The sequence below is a fragment of the Danio rerio genome, chromosome 3 (genome assembly GCF_052040795.2).
Source record: "Danio rerio strain M-AB ecotype USA chromosome 3, GRCz13ab, whole genome shotgun sequence".
NCBI classification, from domain to species: Eukaryota; Metazoa; Chordata; class Actinopteri; order Cypriniformes; family Danionidae; genus Danio; species Danio rerio.
This window is the reverse complement of record NC_141023.1, coordinates 16,160,470-16,177,756: the sequence shown is the minus strand read 5'-3', so window position 1 is coordinate 16,177,756 and position 17,287 is coordinate 16,160,470. Positions and strand designations below refer to the sequence as shown.

Genomic DNA, 17,287 nt, shown 5'->3' with positions numbered 1-17,287 from the left:
TGAGAAATATCTACATCATAGGTCTCTAACTCGAATCCTGGAGAGCCGCAGCTCCGCACAGATTTGCTGAAATCATAATCAAATATCCAAATACAGCCGATCCAACTAATCAAGGTGTTCAAGACCACCAAGCAGGTGTGAGTTGGAGGTGGCTGGAGCTAAACGGTGCAGAGCTGTGCCCCTCCAGGAATTGAGTTTGAGACCATTGACCTACATCACAGGTGTAAAATCCAGTTCCTGGAGGGCCGCAGCTCTGCACAGTTTAGCTTTAAGCCTAATTAAACTCACCTGATCAAACTAATTGAGTGTTTCAGGCTTGTCTGAAACCTACAAGTAAAGCTGCGGTCACACTAGAGTTTGAGCTTGCGAAATTCTGTCGTACAGCGCTGCGAAAAGATGCGGGATTAAACAAGATGATCAGACATTAAAAAAACAAGCGATTGCTCAATATTTTAAATTCCTGTCTTGAGAGGTCATGTTTTGATCCTCGATTGGTCTCGCGCAGTCAAGTGATGCGATTTCGCAGTTCACCAAGCTTGAACAGTTCAACGGGTAGGCGTAAAGTATGCGTTAATAAAATACAATAAATGGGAAATTTAATAAATAATATAAACAATTCTCGTTAACTTCCGGCCGCAACCATATCCGATTTAGCAACACTCGCAAAACCTGACGCACTAGCTTGCGTTTCCAGTCTGACGCACTAACTTGCGTTTCCGGTCTGACGCATTCGCTACATATGACTGGAAGTCTATGGGGGGGAAAGTGCAGTGTGACCACAGCTAAGTGTGTTGAAGCAGGGTTGGTACTAAACTGTGCAGAGCTGCAGCCCTCCAGAAACTGGTCTAGACACTTGTGAACTACATAAAGCTAGAAATTTATTCTTCACTGGCACCAACAAAATCTCTAAATCTCTTTTAACGACCCAACTACACTTCAACAGAAGTTCTCTGGTTTTCTAATCTGAAATTAACGTGAGGTAGTTTTATCATTATCATAAATACATTTCCACATACGCCGTTCATTTCAAAGGAACTTGCTTTATTTATTTTTTGTTTGTTTGTTTGATTGGAACATTTAGAAGTGCAGTTTAAGAGGCAGTTGTTGTTCAATTCCATTGTTGATTCCAAATATGAAATTTAATGTGAAATTTGTAGCATTTGATGTTTCTCCATTCAAAACAGACAGGAGCTGCACTTGCATCAAAGATGTTTCAAAGTTGGGAGTAAAATGACTTGCCTTTAAGGGACTTTGATAAATGTCTGAAGGAACTTCCGGTTCATGTGGACTAGGATTGAAACTATGATGTGTTGTGCTGGAAACTAAAATGGAAGAGAGCAAAACAATAATAACTTCACTTAAAAAGAAACAGTTCAGACATTTTAAACTTAACAATGAAAGGAGTAATAAAAGGTTTAGTCAATCATTAAAAGTTCTTTCAGATTGCTCGCAACAGCATCCTTATAGAAATCTGCTTTCATTTGTGCAACATCTGATCAGACCTTTTTAATTTTAATTAGACAAGATGCCATTACATGTGCCAAAATATCCTCCTTTCCTGGTTGTCACATGAGTATAAACTTGATCAAATAAGACTGATAAGATTCTGTGTAAAAAAAAACTCATATGATGTACACACAATGCCCTTATTTACTTCTCATACATGCACTAGTTTAGACATATCGAAACTTCACATCTCTCTGTGGTGATTTGGCCATTGTTTCGTACTGTAACCTGCAGCTGATTGCTGTCTGAAGGCTTTTCTTATCTGTCCCTTGCACAGCAGGACAGCTGCCAATCTGATCTCCGAAATACTGAGAGAACATTGCAAAATGGCAGGAAATTCCACTTTGAGCAACTCCCAGCAGCAGCAGCACCGAAGATGCTTTTAAAACCAGGCCATAAGCTTGTTACATAAGCATACCGAGACTTCAACAAAAGGTGTACATATCTCTAGGGTACAAAAAAAGAGAGCATGTGATGAAAATAGAAGATGCCTGCAGCTGGATATGGCTTACTACGATTGAATTACATTAAGTTTTACATTTAATACACTATAAAAAATGTTGCTCCCTAACATTTCTCAACTTACATCAGAGAAACTAACAACAGATATTAAGTTAAACTTTATATAAATAAATAAAAATGTAGTTGAAATCCGATTAACTGGTCCAAGTTAGTTAAAGTAACATAAAAACATTTGCTGTCATGACTTTTTTTACAGTGTGGCGACAACCGCAGGTCACTTTGCTTTGTACAACTTTTCAACTGTGTGTTAATGCAAATATCTAATCAGCCAATCACAAGGTGGCAACTAATGTGTTACGGTATTTACATCAGAATGAGGAAGAAAGGTAAATTAAATGGATGGTTAACCCAAAAATGTGCATTTACTCACCATTTACTTACATTCAAGTGGTTCTGAACTGTGCATTTCTTCCTTCTGTTAAACACAAAACAAGACATTTTAAAGAATTTGGAACAAAAATAAATACTATTAAAGTAAAAAGCTGTTTTTTTTTTCCTTCAGCTTTCTTCAATATATCCTCCTTTGAGTTCAAAGGAAGAAAATTTCTGAGTTTTATTTTGAGTGAACTATCCATTTAAGTGGCTTTGACTGTGGCATTGTTTAGGTCATTTTTCTAAAACTGATGATCTACTGGTAATTTCATCCATAACCATCTCTACCCAGGTAACAAAGAATTCTGGCCTAGATTTGGCATAAAGCTGGCCCAACAGACATTCGTACGGCACTGGCATACTGCATGTGGGCCAAACATGGCCCGGGTTTGGCAGAGGTGGCACTGTCTTTAAAGCAGCACAAAAGACTTGGGTCAGATATCAAATGTAGTATTTGGACCAGATGTTAAAAATGTATTTGTGAGCCACCTACGTTTGGCCTTTCTTTACCCACTTTTAAAGTACATTATTTTTGAGTAAAAAAAAATCCACCAATCAGGTCACTTTGAGAAAAAGCGCAGTTTATCAAATTCAACGCAATCTTGACACACCAACATAACCGGCCCAGTTCAGGTCCAGTTATGAGCTATTAACTTGGCTGAGACTTGGCCCAGATATGGTCCGTGTTTGGACCACGTATGGATGCCAGACTTGTTCCAATCATGTACCGTAATTCACTGCAGCGTGTGGGCCAAGCAAAAGCTGATTGTGTGGGCCAGAGCTGGGCCAGAGATATTTTGCTATGTGGGTAGGGTTTATACAATCTACAGCACCAGAAAACCACATTGGTCACACTCCTGTCAGCAGAAAACTGAGGTGACAATTCACATGAGCTCACCGAAACTGGACAAAAAAATGGGTCTGATGAGTCATTGGGACGGTTGGGTCAGAATTAGTCATAAACAACACAAAAGCAGGCCTTGTATCAAAGTAAGGAAAAGTCAGCTTTATTTTCGCACATTGTAACTTAATCCTTAGTAATATAATTTCAGAAAAGTATTCTTTACAAATTGTAAATGGGGAAATCATATTAGCAACCAAGGACTACCTAAGTAAGGGGTGTCCAAAGTCAGTCCTGGAGGGCTGGTGTCCTGCTGACTTTAGCTTCAACACACCAGCCTGGAAGTTTCTAGTATACCTACGTAGTAAGAGCTTGATTAGCTGGTTCAAGTGTGTTTGATTAGGGTTGGAGCTGATCTCTCCACGACACTGGCCCTCTAGGACCTCCTGGACACCCCTGAAAATACAACATTGTTTAGTCGATTAAATAGTGCAAATGTTGTTTTGAAGTCATTTTTACATGCTATTTCAGACCTAATGTTCAACGAGGCATGGTAAATAAATAATTTAGGGAGCATGTCACAAGTTGCCACTGAACGAATGTGCGAATATAAAACCAACTTTACCTCAATTTGTAATGTTTTATGCTGCTGCTGGTGTAATAATGGTTTGGAGAATATTTTCTTCTGACACTTTGGGCCAATTAGAACCAACTGAGCAGAGATTAATCACCACAGCCTGCCTGAGTACTGTTACTAGACAAAATGTGAACTGAAATCCCTGAGAAATATTTCTAGCACTTTTCTGAATTGTCAATTATGACAACAAACAAAAGGTCTAATATGAAGGTATACATATTTCACAAATAATTGAAAAACCAGACAAATCAATCATTAATTAATGGCAGATCGAAAATATGGTACAATAGCATGACATACCTCTTTTGATATAACTAAACTGGTCTTTGTACTGGATTGCCAGGACAGACCTGCGTGTTTTCCTTCGTCACGCAGAGATGTGAAAACAACAGTAAGGTGTTTAATGCCACCTAGTGGACATAATAGGAATTGACCATGAGAAAACTGAATTCACTGAATTATAAAAGGACAGTCCATGTGAAATAATTCACTCTAGAGCTTAAATGTAAAAGGGAACATTTTATTCTGTAACTAATTGTAGTTTAAATTATTGCTAAACTGTTTAAACCACAAATAGAGTTGATACCTTTCCACTATTTTGAGCTTATGTTCAAGATACTATCCTCAAACCAAATACCTAATGGCATATCATCATTCATTCATTTTCTTTTCAGCTTAGTCCCTTTATTAATCTGGGGTCGCCTTAGTGGAATGAATCGCCAACTTATCTAGCACATGTTTTACGCAGCGAATGCCCTTCCAGCTGCAACCCATCACCGGAAAACATCCATACACACTCATTCACACACATACACTACAGACAATTTAGCCTACCCAATTCACCTGTACCGCATGCCTTTGGACTTGTGGGGGAAACCGGAGCACCCATGTCATGTCATTTATTCATTTTCTGTCGGCTTAGTCCCTTTATTTGTCAGGGGTTGTCACAGCAGAATGAACCAACTATTCCAGCATGTGTTTTATACAGCGGATGCCAGTGAGGACCACTTGCTTCCAGCCTAAACCTAGTACTGGGAAACACCCATACATATGACTGAAAATATAAAAATATAACAGTAAAATGAACTGCCAACTTCAATCCAGCATGTTTTTCACACAGAAATGCCAACTGGCCCAGCCGGGGCTGGATGTATGTAATTTTATGAATGTAATTTTATGCATTTGATATCATATTAGTGTTTATAAAAAGTTCATAAGAAATTCACTGAAATACTACAATAACAGAGTTGACATTTAATCTATTGGAGTTATCCTAAAAATTTACTCATATTAATGGGGAACATAATTACATGCCTCAAGAGTTTCCCGCCAGAAGAAATTACATCACTTGGAGCAAGTCACGTGCTTTTTCTCCTAGCATTTTTAAAACTTTTCGACAATTTATTCTATTACATGAACAATTCATGTCTACAATTTCAAAATACTGTTTAGAGAATTTAATTAGTTATTAAATCTATCCCTGTTAAAATTATTAAACTTGTTAAATAATTATCTTTGCTATATTTCTCTGTCTGTTGTAAACCCAAAATTACATTTAGAAAGTGTTGAGTTGACTGATAAAAAATGTACTACCAAACACATTCGTGATATTTTTCAGAAGCAAAAAAAAATTGCTCCTAGAGGCAAATGTTTCTGGAACTCTTATAGTTAATATTAATTGAAAAAGAGCCTAGTTAACACCCTTCTCCATTAACAATAAAATTAAAGAAATTCATTTTAAAATACATACAATTTACCCAGTAAAAATGTTATTATCAAAGTACATTGAAATGGAGGACATCTGTAGTTTCTGTAGAGCAGTTAAAAAAAAAAAGCCATCATCATTTTTTAATGCAATGTTGTAAACAGTTTCTGGAAGGATCTAGCAAAATATATTTTTAAAATGACAAAACTTAGGTATTATTTTACACTAAAATATATTTTTTTATTATTATGAAAAAAATCAACAAAAGTTTTCAATATATTGTTAATCTCCTTATTTTATTGGCAAAATTTCACATACACAAACAGAAACTTGCTAAGTCATCTCCGACATTAACAGTTTTTGTGTTGATTCAGATTTTTTTTTTTTAAATTCTAATGTGAAATTGGTAAAAAAGCAAAAAGATTTTTAAAAAAAATGTATCAATTATTATAATAGTTTTTTTGATTCCTCTGTTAATTCTTAAAATCATTGGATGTATGAATTATAAAACTATGCACATTATGCTTTGTGGATTTTATTTTGTTACCATTATTAGTTTTTTTTTAATAATGCCACCCTTTATATTGTGTTTTTGTATGCATGCTCCTGATGGTTCGTGCAAAAATAAAAAAATTCTCTCAGCATTTTAAAGATTGTTCTGCCTTTCTGATGTAACAGAGTTGACCGTAAAGTATTTTTTATAACCAAAATTTTAAAAATTACACAAAAAAAAATATACCTAATGCAAATGTTTATGTAACTTAGTGAAGTAAACACACAAAAAGGTGGAAAGGTGGATTTAATTAGTTCATGATAACTGAAGCTGAATCTTTGATTCAGAAGGCAGAGATGGTCAAAAATAGATTTAGTGGGAGTGTTTAAATTAAATTTATACACATGAAAACATTTTTGGTCATACTTTGCAATTAGGATTCATTAGGTAATGTATTTATGACATCAACCAATTATGAACAAAACTTATGCATTATTAAAATTAATCATTTTTGCTTGTTAACATTCAATGCACCATGAGTTAACATGAACTAACAATGAATGACTGTTTTTCATTAAATATGCATTGTTCATTTTTTTTTTTGTGTGTGTGTTCGTGAAAATATGAACCTACCTTATTGTGTTTTATTAGTTGAGTGTTACCACATCTTTTAAATATAACAATATAAACTGTTATCATTCATAATTTGTTTAAATTTACATTGTTTTTCTAAGGTTTATCTTGGAGTCGCAAAATGTACCCGCAGTTTTAAAATCAGCCACTTGATAAAGAGGCAACTATGAGTATTATTCATATGAGATGTCTACATTCAAGAACTACTTTCAGATTACATAAAAAAAAATTAAAAAAAACTCTATCACATTTGCAATTAAATCTAAGTCTCTTACATAGTCGGAGGAAATCTCTCTCCAGAACTGAGGCCCTGATATGTTTGAAGACACAGATGTTCAGATGAGGGTAAAAGTTGACAGTGCTTGAGCTCTTCAGATGTATATACTGTATCACTGTCATCTTTAATTACTGTTGATCAGGGCTTGTGGGCAAGATGGAACAGCACCTGCTCCGTATCTGCTATTAATATTGACATTAATTTTTGAATATGTCTATCAAAGTCGTCTTGATTTTTACGCCCAGCAGCAATACTCAGTATGTTTAATTCCAGAAACATTGACTGACAGTCTTATTGAACTGTTTCATGTACAGTAGTTCTGCTTTGCTTATTTCAGTGAGTATATATATATTTATTTATTTTTTAGGAAGCAAAAATGTTTAGATTGATAAACCGATGTTTTCTGAATTCATCATATTTTCGGACATCTGAAAGCTGAGGTTTATAATACATTTAGTTTACTGTGGTGTGTGGTAGATCAGGCCAGATATGACCATTTATTGTTCATCATGACTTTTCATTTTGGCAGTGGTGATAATGGCTTTTATTTGCTGTATTTTCATCGTATATGACAATACTTCAGCAGCAAAAATATATTTATTGTAACACTGACTGACTGACTGAAGATATTACCGCAATTACAAGCTACTCCTTAAATTTGTACACTTTTTGGAGGGGACAAAAAAAAAATGGTAAAAAAGCAAATATAAAAACTAAACGGAAAAAGTATAATAAAAGAATCATAAAAAAACAGAGTAAGTTTACATTAATTCATATCAGTTCATTTATTTACTTGTATGAACAATAACAAACAATAGATTTTTTGACAGCATTTATAAATCTTTATTAACATTAAGCTGTCACGATATCTATTTTTTGTCCTAAGATATATTGCATTAAAATATACTGCGATTAACAATATTATTGTCATTTTAAGAGCATTTTATGCCAATTATCATTATTTAATGCCAGAATTTTCTGTTGTCAGACACCCACATGAAAATATACTACAGTAAATATATAAACTATAGAAAATATACTATAGTGTTAGTAGTACTTTTAACTTACAGAACTGTATTTGACCAAAAACAAAATGGAAATATTTTTATTAAGATTGTATTGTGCTATACATGTTGATGAACTTATCACTAGGCTATCAGCACCAACATTTATGAGACTTTTAAGAGTAGTGATACAGTTGTTTCTGAGATGCCTAGTGTTCAACTTTAAGAATTTTTTGTAACATTTTAGTATGGAGCAGGATCAGTCTCAAAAATAATACTTTAACAAAATATTATTCATACATTAACAACACAAGTTACATTTGCAAAATCCAATTTAGAAATTTAAAACACAATTTGTAAATACACAAATCCAATTCATAAATTCAAAACACGATTCATAAATACACAAATTCAATTCGTAAATTCAAAACACGATTCGTAAATACATAAATCCAATTCATAAATTCAAAATACGATTCATAAATACACAAATCCAATTCGTAAATTCAAAACACGATTCGTAAATACATAAATCCATTTCATAAATTCAAAACACGATTCGTAAATACATAAATCCATTTCATAAATTCAAAACACGATTCGTAAATACACAAATCTAATTCGTAAAATCAAAACAGGAATCTAAAATACACAAATCCAATTTGTAAATTTAAAACGCAATTCGGAAATAAAAAAATCCAATTTGTAAATTCAAAACACGATTCAAAAATACACAAATCCAATTCATAAATTCAAAACAGAATTAAAAAATACACAAGTCCAATTCACAGATTCAAAACATAATTTGTAAATACACAAATCCAATTTGTGACTAAAACACATTTCGTAAATACACAAATCCAATTCATAAATTCAAAACACGATTTGTAAATACACAAATCAAATTCGTAAATTTAAAACATGATTCAAAAATACATAAATCCAATTTGTAAATTCAAAAAACTATTCGTAAATACACAAATCCAATTCGTAAATTCAAAACGCAATTTGTAAATACACAAATCCAATTTGTAATTTCAAAAAATAATTCGTAAATCCACACATCCAACTCGTAAATTTAAAACATGATTCAAAAATTCACTAATCCAATTTGTACATTCAAAACACAATTAAAAAAATACAAAAATCCAATTCGAAAACTCAAAACACAATTTGTAAATGCACAAATCCAATTCTTAAACTCAAAACACATTTCGCAAAAGCACAAATCTAATTAATTAATTCAAAACACAATTCAACAATGAATAAATCCAACTCGTAAATTCAAAACACAAGTCGTAAATACACAAATCCAAGTCATTCGGCTAAAATATTTATAATTTTTACAAATTGTGTGTTGTATTTCTGAATTGTGCCTTGAATGTACAAATGATTTTGTATTTGTGAATTGTGCTGTGCGTGTATGAATTTTATATCGTAAATGTATTATTTTCAAGACTGATCTGGCTCCATATTTAGTTAAGGTCACAATTCATGCTATTAACTACTGGTTTACTACTTGCCTATTGAGATATTATCTGTTCATTAGTAGTTATAAAGTATTGTCTAATTCTGCATCCCTAATCCTACTCAAAACCTTACTAACTAATAATAAACAGCTAAATAGTAGTTTATTAAGCTAGCACTGTGAATTGTGACCTAAACTAAAGTGACTTTTCATTCTTAAAGACTTGAAATGCTGTATTTACTGTATTTGTATGAAACTCTTTTGTATTATAGAGTTGAACGGTGGCTCAGACATCCTGCTGGGTGTTAATGTTCTCGCTGCCATTGACTAGCCACATATTTAGGTTGTTTAATCGCATATGGTCCCATTTAAACTGGATTGATGTCTTTTAGAAAGCGGGAAAAAAACAGACTGAACAGTGAAACTAGTGAAACCAACTGTGCTTGACATAAATTGTGAAAATGGCCATGTGATAATATAGGATGTGGCAGGTTAGATGTCCATCTTGACATTTTATTGCTGAATTCATGCAAACTTGTGATGTGTTGCCTATCATGGCTTGTTTTTCTTCCTTTTTCTTCATAAATCGAACCACTTTGAATTTGGTTAATGGGAAAGTTCCCTCAAAAATGAAAGTTTAATGACTATACTTTTTCTTTTGTGGTTCCGACCCCTAATGTGTTTCTTTCTTCTGTTGAACACAAAAAGAAACATGAAGAAAGATGAAAACCTGTTCCATTGACTTCCATATAGGAAGAAGAAATACTATGGAAGTGAGTGATTACAGGTTTCTTCAGAATATCTTCTGCCGTGTTCAACAGGAGAAATAAACTCATTAAGGGTTTGTGACAAGTGAGTAAATGACAGACTTTTCAGCTTTGGGTGAGCTTTCCCTTTAATGTAACATCTAAAACCTGCTGAGCAGAAGCAGTCGTAGAATTTTTTTAATCAAAACTGGGACTGTTATGATTTTGAACTGTTTTGGTGAGACTAATACCTCTGAGATTACCGTGTAAAAAAATGCTAGGTTGTTGTGACCCAACCTTGGGTCAAATGTGGATAAATCTATCCATTGTGTTTAAAAAGTGTATTTTAAATTTAACTGAAAATAAAATCAACCCAATGTTAGGTTTGATGTTTAACCCAGTGTTGGGTCATAGGCCCAAAAGGAATCTTCCACTGAGTTTTTTAAACCATCATTGAATTTATTTATGTACTTTTGTAAATGTGTGTTCAGTTTTTATATTATTTTCACTGATTTTGTAAACCAATATGCAAAACTAATTATTTTCTGTCTTTTAGTAGATGTACTATATGAGAAAATTGCTTTGTTTACCTAACAAGTAGATCTAGTTGGATTTGCATCATAAACCTTAAAGAAATGTTAAAAATTTCTTTATTTCGTGTTTTACATTTTTCATTCCATATAAACCCACATTTTTATTCCGTTTCATTCTGTATAGAAATAGCTACAAAATTGTCTGTAAATTCTGTATGGCTCTGGTCATGACAACCCAGCATTATTTAAAGTGTATTACTCTTAATCCTTTGATGCACAAGCTATAAAATAGATATAGGAAAAAAAAAGCTTAGACGGGTTACTTTAGACCAGGGATGGGCAAATTTGATCCTCGAGGGACGGTGTCCCTGAAAAGATTTGTTCCAACACTAGTCAAACACACCTGAACAAGCTAATCAGCGTCTTCAAGATCACTAGAATCTATAAGCAGGTGTGTTTGAGTAGTAGGAGCTAAACTGTGCAGGACACCGGCCCTCCAGGACTGAGTTTGCCCACCCCTGCTTTAGACCCATGTAGTGCATAAAACAGTTAAAGTGTAGTTATGGGTGAACTTCCCCTTTAATGTAACATCTAAAATCTGCTGGGATTAGCAGCATAAGTAGAACCTGTGGAACAATTTTTCATCAAAACTGTGACATAACTGTAAAATGATTTTGAATTTTTTTGGTGAGACTAATAGCTCTGAGATTAGTGTAAAAAATGCTAGGTTGTTGTAACCCAACGTTGGGTCAAATGTGGACAAAGCCAACCATTGTGTTAAAAAGTGTAATTGAAATTTACTTGAATAAAAAAATCAAACCAATATTAGGTTTGATAATGTTTGACCCAGTGTTGGGTCATGACTAGGCCCACAAGAAATATTTCACAGATTTTTTAGCCCATCATTGAATTTATTTATTTATTTATGTAAATGCGTGTTTAGTTTTTATATTATTTTCACAGTTTTTTTTTTAAATATGCAAAATGTGTAATACAGTTTGAAAAGTTATTATTTTCTGTCTTTTAGTAGATATATGAGAAATTTGCTTTTATTTACCAAACAAGTAGATCTAGCTGGATTTGAATTTTAAATCCTAAATAAATGTTAAAAAGGTGATTCTATTTTATTTCATTTTTACATTTTTCAACCCAGGATCATTCTGAAAACCTACCCCTATATACCTTTCTGGAGTGCGCCAAATATGTCCCAGAAGCTACGTTTTTTTGCAGTTTTTGTTTTTATGAATCCACCAGAAGCCACTGTGTATGCTTTTTCAGATCTCAAATTTTTCTTGGGAGAGCCATTCGCACCTGCTGTTCTGGTGTAAATCCACCAGAGGCCACTGTCAACTGACTTACTGACTGATCGATCAATCAACTGACCCACACTCCTCCTTCCCTAAACGTAACCAGTCATGTCTTCAAAAGCACCGATTAACCCACCAACACACTTCCCTAAAAAAAGTGTTTTCAAAAAGCAATCCAGAAAAAGAAAAGCCCTCGCCTGATTTTTACCACGCTTTCATATTTTACTACATTCTCACCCTGTTATTTTTTTGGCTTTGTTTTTGTTTTACCTGCTATCTGGAGCTACTGGACAAACTGGTAACAGCGGGAAAGCCGTTCATAAAGAGGTAAGCGGTCAGCTGGAAAGCATGAAAAAGAAGGGTGTCAACACTCTGTAGCATTTGTTTTAAAAATTAAATGCAGCCATACCTACTTCTGGCTACATAATTTGCCATCTCCAGAAATAAATATAGGGCCACATCTTTAGAATGGGTCTCCTGACATTTTTAGTTACTATACTCCCAAAATCTTTCCGTATAAATCCACGTTTTTTTTTTTTTTTTTCACTAAATTCTGTGCAGATATAGCAAAAAATGTACACAGATTCTGTCTAGATTTGGTCATGACAACCAAACATTAATTAAAGTGTTTATCTATTTTTTTTATTTATCTTAGCTTTACTGATCAGATGATGGTGTCCGATTTACATTCATATATGATTGACCCTTCAGATTAGTTTTTAATAAAGTCTTTAAGGAACTGACATTTTTTTGACCGATACTGAACAAAAGAATTCCCGGTCATGTTTTTTTCTTTAATCTGAAACCTGCTGCAGTCAACATTAGTGGTTTGTGGCAGATCAAATGCTGGATGACCATCAATTGCAATGTTTAGGACTTTCCACTGAAAGTTTAACAATGTGGGTGAATTGTTTTTAATCTTTCTTTATATGTTACATATTTACAGGCAAACAATAAAGTGACTGAAATCCAAAAGTGTTAGCTCTGCATTGACAACAGTCAACGTGACTGAAACTTTTGCCTTGTTTTTTTCTGTAAATCCCCTGTACTAATTTTTATCTCACTTGTGCCTTTTTGATATTGATGACTTTTTCCAGTCACTTTGTTATATGGGATTATTTTTTGGTCTATACACCTTGATTGGATTGTTTTGAAAGTGCAGTGAGTCTTTGGTTGTCTTACAGAAATACATAAATTATTGTCCGCTGATAAAATAATGTAGATCAGTTCTTACCAACATAGGCACATTCTGAGAATGTACACCTATATACATTTCTGGAGATCATGAATTATGTAGCCAGAGGAACATATGGCTGCATTTTGTATTTAAAACAAACTTTACGGGGCGATATGATGCCGTTCCTTTTCTCACTTATCAGCTGACAGCTTACCTCCATGTGGACAGCTTTGTCGCTGTTTCCAGTTTGTTCATGTTTGCCACAAATGTTGGCGCATTAGAGATGCTGTCACGATCACCAGCAATCTTGCAGTTGCAGATTGCAAAAGAACCACAAAACTGCCACTGATATGAACTACAAATCCCATCATGCACCACTCACACACACCGATTCCCGTTCTGCCCTTGATTGCAAACACACAGCAAAAGCTTGTGAAGACTCATGACCAGGAATATAAATACACCTCACTCTCACACACACATTGCTGAGTCTTGTTTGCTGTAACATTTCTAAGCGTTCTCTTGTCTAGTCTTGCCATTATTTTGACCTTTGCCTTGTTTTCTCGTGTGTGTTGTTTTGCCAATGTATCAACCATTTTGCCTGTGACCACAACTAAAAGTTTGGATTACCCTCATGTATTTGTTTGTTCCTGTTTGACTATTGCTTGCCTAATCTATTTAAGAAACTGTGTTTGGACCCTCTTCTTCGTTGTCACCTGGGTTCTTTTGTTACAGATGCAGAGAGGAGTTGACCATGACGATGGGGTTTGGCAAAGAGCGGTTCCAGAAAGCAGGTAAGACAAAAACAAAAGCCAAAAAATAAAACAAACAAGTAAACAACAGGCTAAGAATGTGGTAAAATCTGAAAATGTGTTTTTTTTCTGGATTGCTTTAAAAAAACTATTGGTTGGGTTTAGGGAGGGGGGTGGGGTTATCAGTCAGTCGGTCAGTCGACAGTGGCTTCTAGTGGATTTACCAGAGAAGAGCAGGTTTGAATGGCACTCGTGAGAGAATTTGGTCATGTGACCATTGGTCATTCATGAAAACAAGTCATATTTTTTACAGCCTGGGACATATTTGGCGCTCTCCAGAAATGTATATAGGGCTCTGTAATCAGAATGACCCTGGGTTGGTTCGTACAGTGTTAGCTGGTATGAATTTCTCAGAATGTCTCAATATAATGTTTCATCTAGTGAAGCGCAGACTAATGAAATGCACAATAAACACTTAAACATGTAATACAAATATTTACTGAATATAAAATATTTAGGAAATTAAAACTAAATGGAGCAAAGGAGCAGATTTTTGGCTTTCAAATCCCTTTCGGGTTTAGAGATGCTCAGTTTATGGCAGGTAGTGTTGGGGGTAATGCATTACAATTATATTTCATGTAATTAATGTTACAATTAATATGTCATGTAATCAGATCACTTTTTTAACACATTAAGAAAATATCTGGATTTCAAAATAGTAATGCAGTTACTTTTTGTTTTCTAATTTATTGACTGCCATTTCCTCTGTCCTCTTGTTAGAGAGAAATCAAGAGTAAGTGAAGATGTACGGTGTATAGTGTGTAAACTTGATACTGTACACTGTTAATTAACAGGTTCCATATCTGTGACTTACAAGTATTTTCTGTTTATTTGTGGTTGTGACTTCCATTATGGGATGTTGATCTCTGTTCTGTCGACTTTCGATTTTGAACATTCAACTCAGCAATTTTCACAGAATGACTTTTATTCACATTTTAGTAGTTTGAGACAAGATATTGCTTAATAAAAAATATATAGTAAACTAAGTTTGTAAATCAACAGAAAATGTACAGCTTGTTACCAGGTTTTTGTATCATAATTTACATCACCAACCCAGACAATATATCACTTTAAATTATTAAAAATGTCAATAAAAGCTTTTTAAAATCAAAAGCTTTGAAAGGAAAGATCAAGATCCCATAATGCAATTCAAAACCATAAATAAGTGAGGGAAAAAAGTTGAAAACTTGAATCTTGATATTTTTTACAGTGTAGCTTAAATGTAAGCATGTATTTGCTTAATTCACAAAACCAGATTTAGTATCCTTAATGAATAAAAATCAATAACTATGAATATAAAATGAATAAAAACTGCATTGCTGAAATGACTTTATACTATTTATGGATCCTGTTCTTCGTAAAATCTGTGTATTTCCTTCAGATTGAGGTTTGTTCACTTCTCCTTTCACTTTTGTTTTAAAAAGGCTTTACATTATAAAAACATTGTTGTTGTTTTTTTTATATATACTGCATAGGTATTATTTATATTATAACGTGCATTATTAGTCCAGTTCAGATGAAAAAGATAAAAAAAAACTAATCAAGTACCACATTTAGTGACACATTCTTTTTAGAAGTAATGCAAGATTGTACATTACTTTTAAAAGTAACTTTCCTGAACACTGAGGGCAAGTTTGGTTTTAATATAATGCTCTGTTAAAGTGGCTCATTTGGTTTGACTAACATATGAGCACAACATAAACCAAGAACATCTAAACAAACTGACAGCATGCTCAAGCAAAAAAATAAATAAAAAATCTCAGTCGCAGTGGTATCGATTATAGTTCAGCACAAGCATCTTCTTGCAGCAGTTCTTCATGTTTGCTAAGTTACAAAAGCTAGTATCTGTTTAGTTTTTATTTTTAGGTTGAGACCTAAAAATAAGAGCCTGAACACTGTTTGTCATTTGGGACCAAATGTGTCATTTTGTTTTTTGCTCAGGACCAAAACAACTGAAGTGTGGACACACTGACTGTCAGATTATTGTGGCTATACCGTGTCTGGACTCTTGATAAGATATGCTTTGTGATTTTTCAGCTCATTCTTTGTGTGAAAATCAATACACATTTAGTATATAAAATTAGTATGACTTCTCATGAACAGTTATTACATTTTCTTTACAGTTTTTACATTTTTAAAGCTAATTAACTTCAGAATTTAATCATTGTTACCTTGTTTGTTTTCAACACAAATCTTTATTAGGCCACTTAGGTTTAAATTATATTTAATAATTCAAACAATTCATATCAACCACATTTTATATTGAAAGTGGTGTGTCATGTGCTCACTGGGTTGAGAAATAGGTTGGTTAATGACGACTTAACAGAGAGGAGGAGGGCAAGAAGCTGGATATATAAATAATAGCCAAAATCATCAGTCTAAAGCTGCGCCTTCTACAACACAAAAGACTGATTCTGCATTTACTAGTGGTGTGGTAATGTATCGAGCCGAATTAAATCAATATTATATTGACTTAAACCAAATAATGATGTTATTGCCTCTCTGTAAACCATTTTTGCTGCTTTTATGGTATAATACCGTTCATCTCTACAGTTTCTTGCTGTTTAAGCCACAGTCAGTATGTTAATGTACATGTTATTATACATTATGATCAATATAATGATGTACTCAACAGTTCTGTATGTATTTTACAACACTACTGTAGATCATCATTAGCTACTGTTTTACTTATTACAGTAATGCAAACTGACTGCAAAATTGTTTTTAAAAAAAGTTATACTATGCTTTTTACCACATTAATCACTCATGTGGTTTGTTTTACAGTAATTTTACTGTGGTTTGAAATACATGAACATCTCAATAATCCTGGCCAGTAAGTTACTGTTGTTTAGTTGTTCTGTGCTGTAAATGTACTGCAACTTGACTTTTAATAAGACAAATATTAAACATTTTAAATATTAAACATTTAACATGTATGCACTATGCAAGAAGGGATAGTTCAAGCAAAAATAAATAAATCTCATTATTTACACTCCCTTGTGTGGTTAATGAGTTTCTTTTTACTGTCACAAATAAAAAGAAGATGAAGAATGCAGGCTGCTGGTGTAACCAGGGGTGACACTGACAACAGAGGTGAGGATCCAAATGCAGGTTTATTAGAATCGTCAGGCAAACAGTGGTCAATACAGGGGCAAACAGATGTATGAGGACAATCCAGAGACTAAGTCAAATTAACAGGCAGTTGGTCACAGGGCAGGAGGAAACAAATAAGCGAGGCAAAGGATCAAAACACG

At 33.7% G+C, this 17,287-nt stretch overlaps 1 protein-coding gene across 6 annotated transcripts in view; it reads right to left on the bottom strand.

Annotated features, from left to right (window-relative positions):
* The window catches only part of lrrc3cb (leucine rich repeat containing 3Cb), a 68,644-nt gene that overhangs the window by 39,435 nt on the left and 11,922 nt on the right, over nt 1-17,287 (bottom strand). Inside the window, exons 4-6 of one of the 6 annotated variants that reach the window (XR_015479380.1) lie at nt 3,509-3,697; nt 2,399-2,443; nt 1,240-1,322 (exon numbers count right to left, since the gene is read on the bottom strand). Coding sequence is in view for 4 of the 6 variants with exons in the window: in XM_087241909.1 (XP_087098035.1) it covers nt 1,240-1,322; nt 2,410-2,443 (117 nt within the window). In the remaining 2 variants the exon portion in view is untranslated. Of the gene's footprint in view, nt 1-1,137; nt 1,323-2,398; nt 2,444-3,508; nt 3,698-17,287 lie in introns of those variants that run through there. The other 5 variants (XR_015479381.1, XM_087241909.1, XM_087241910.1 and 2 more) reach the window with 5 other exon arrangements.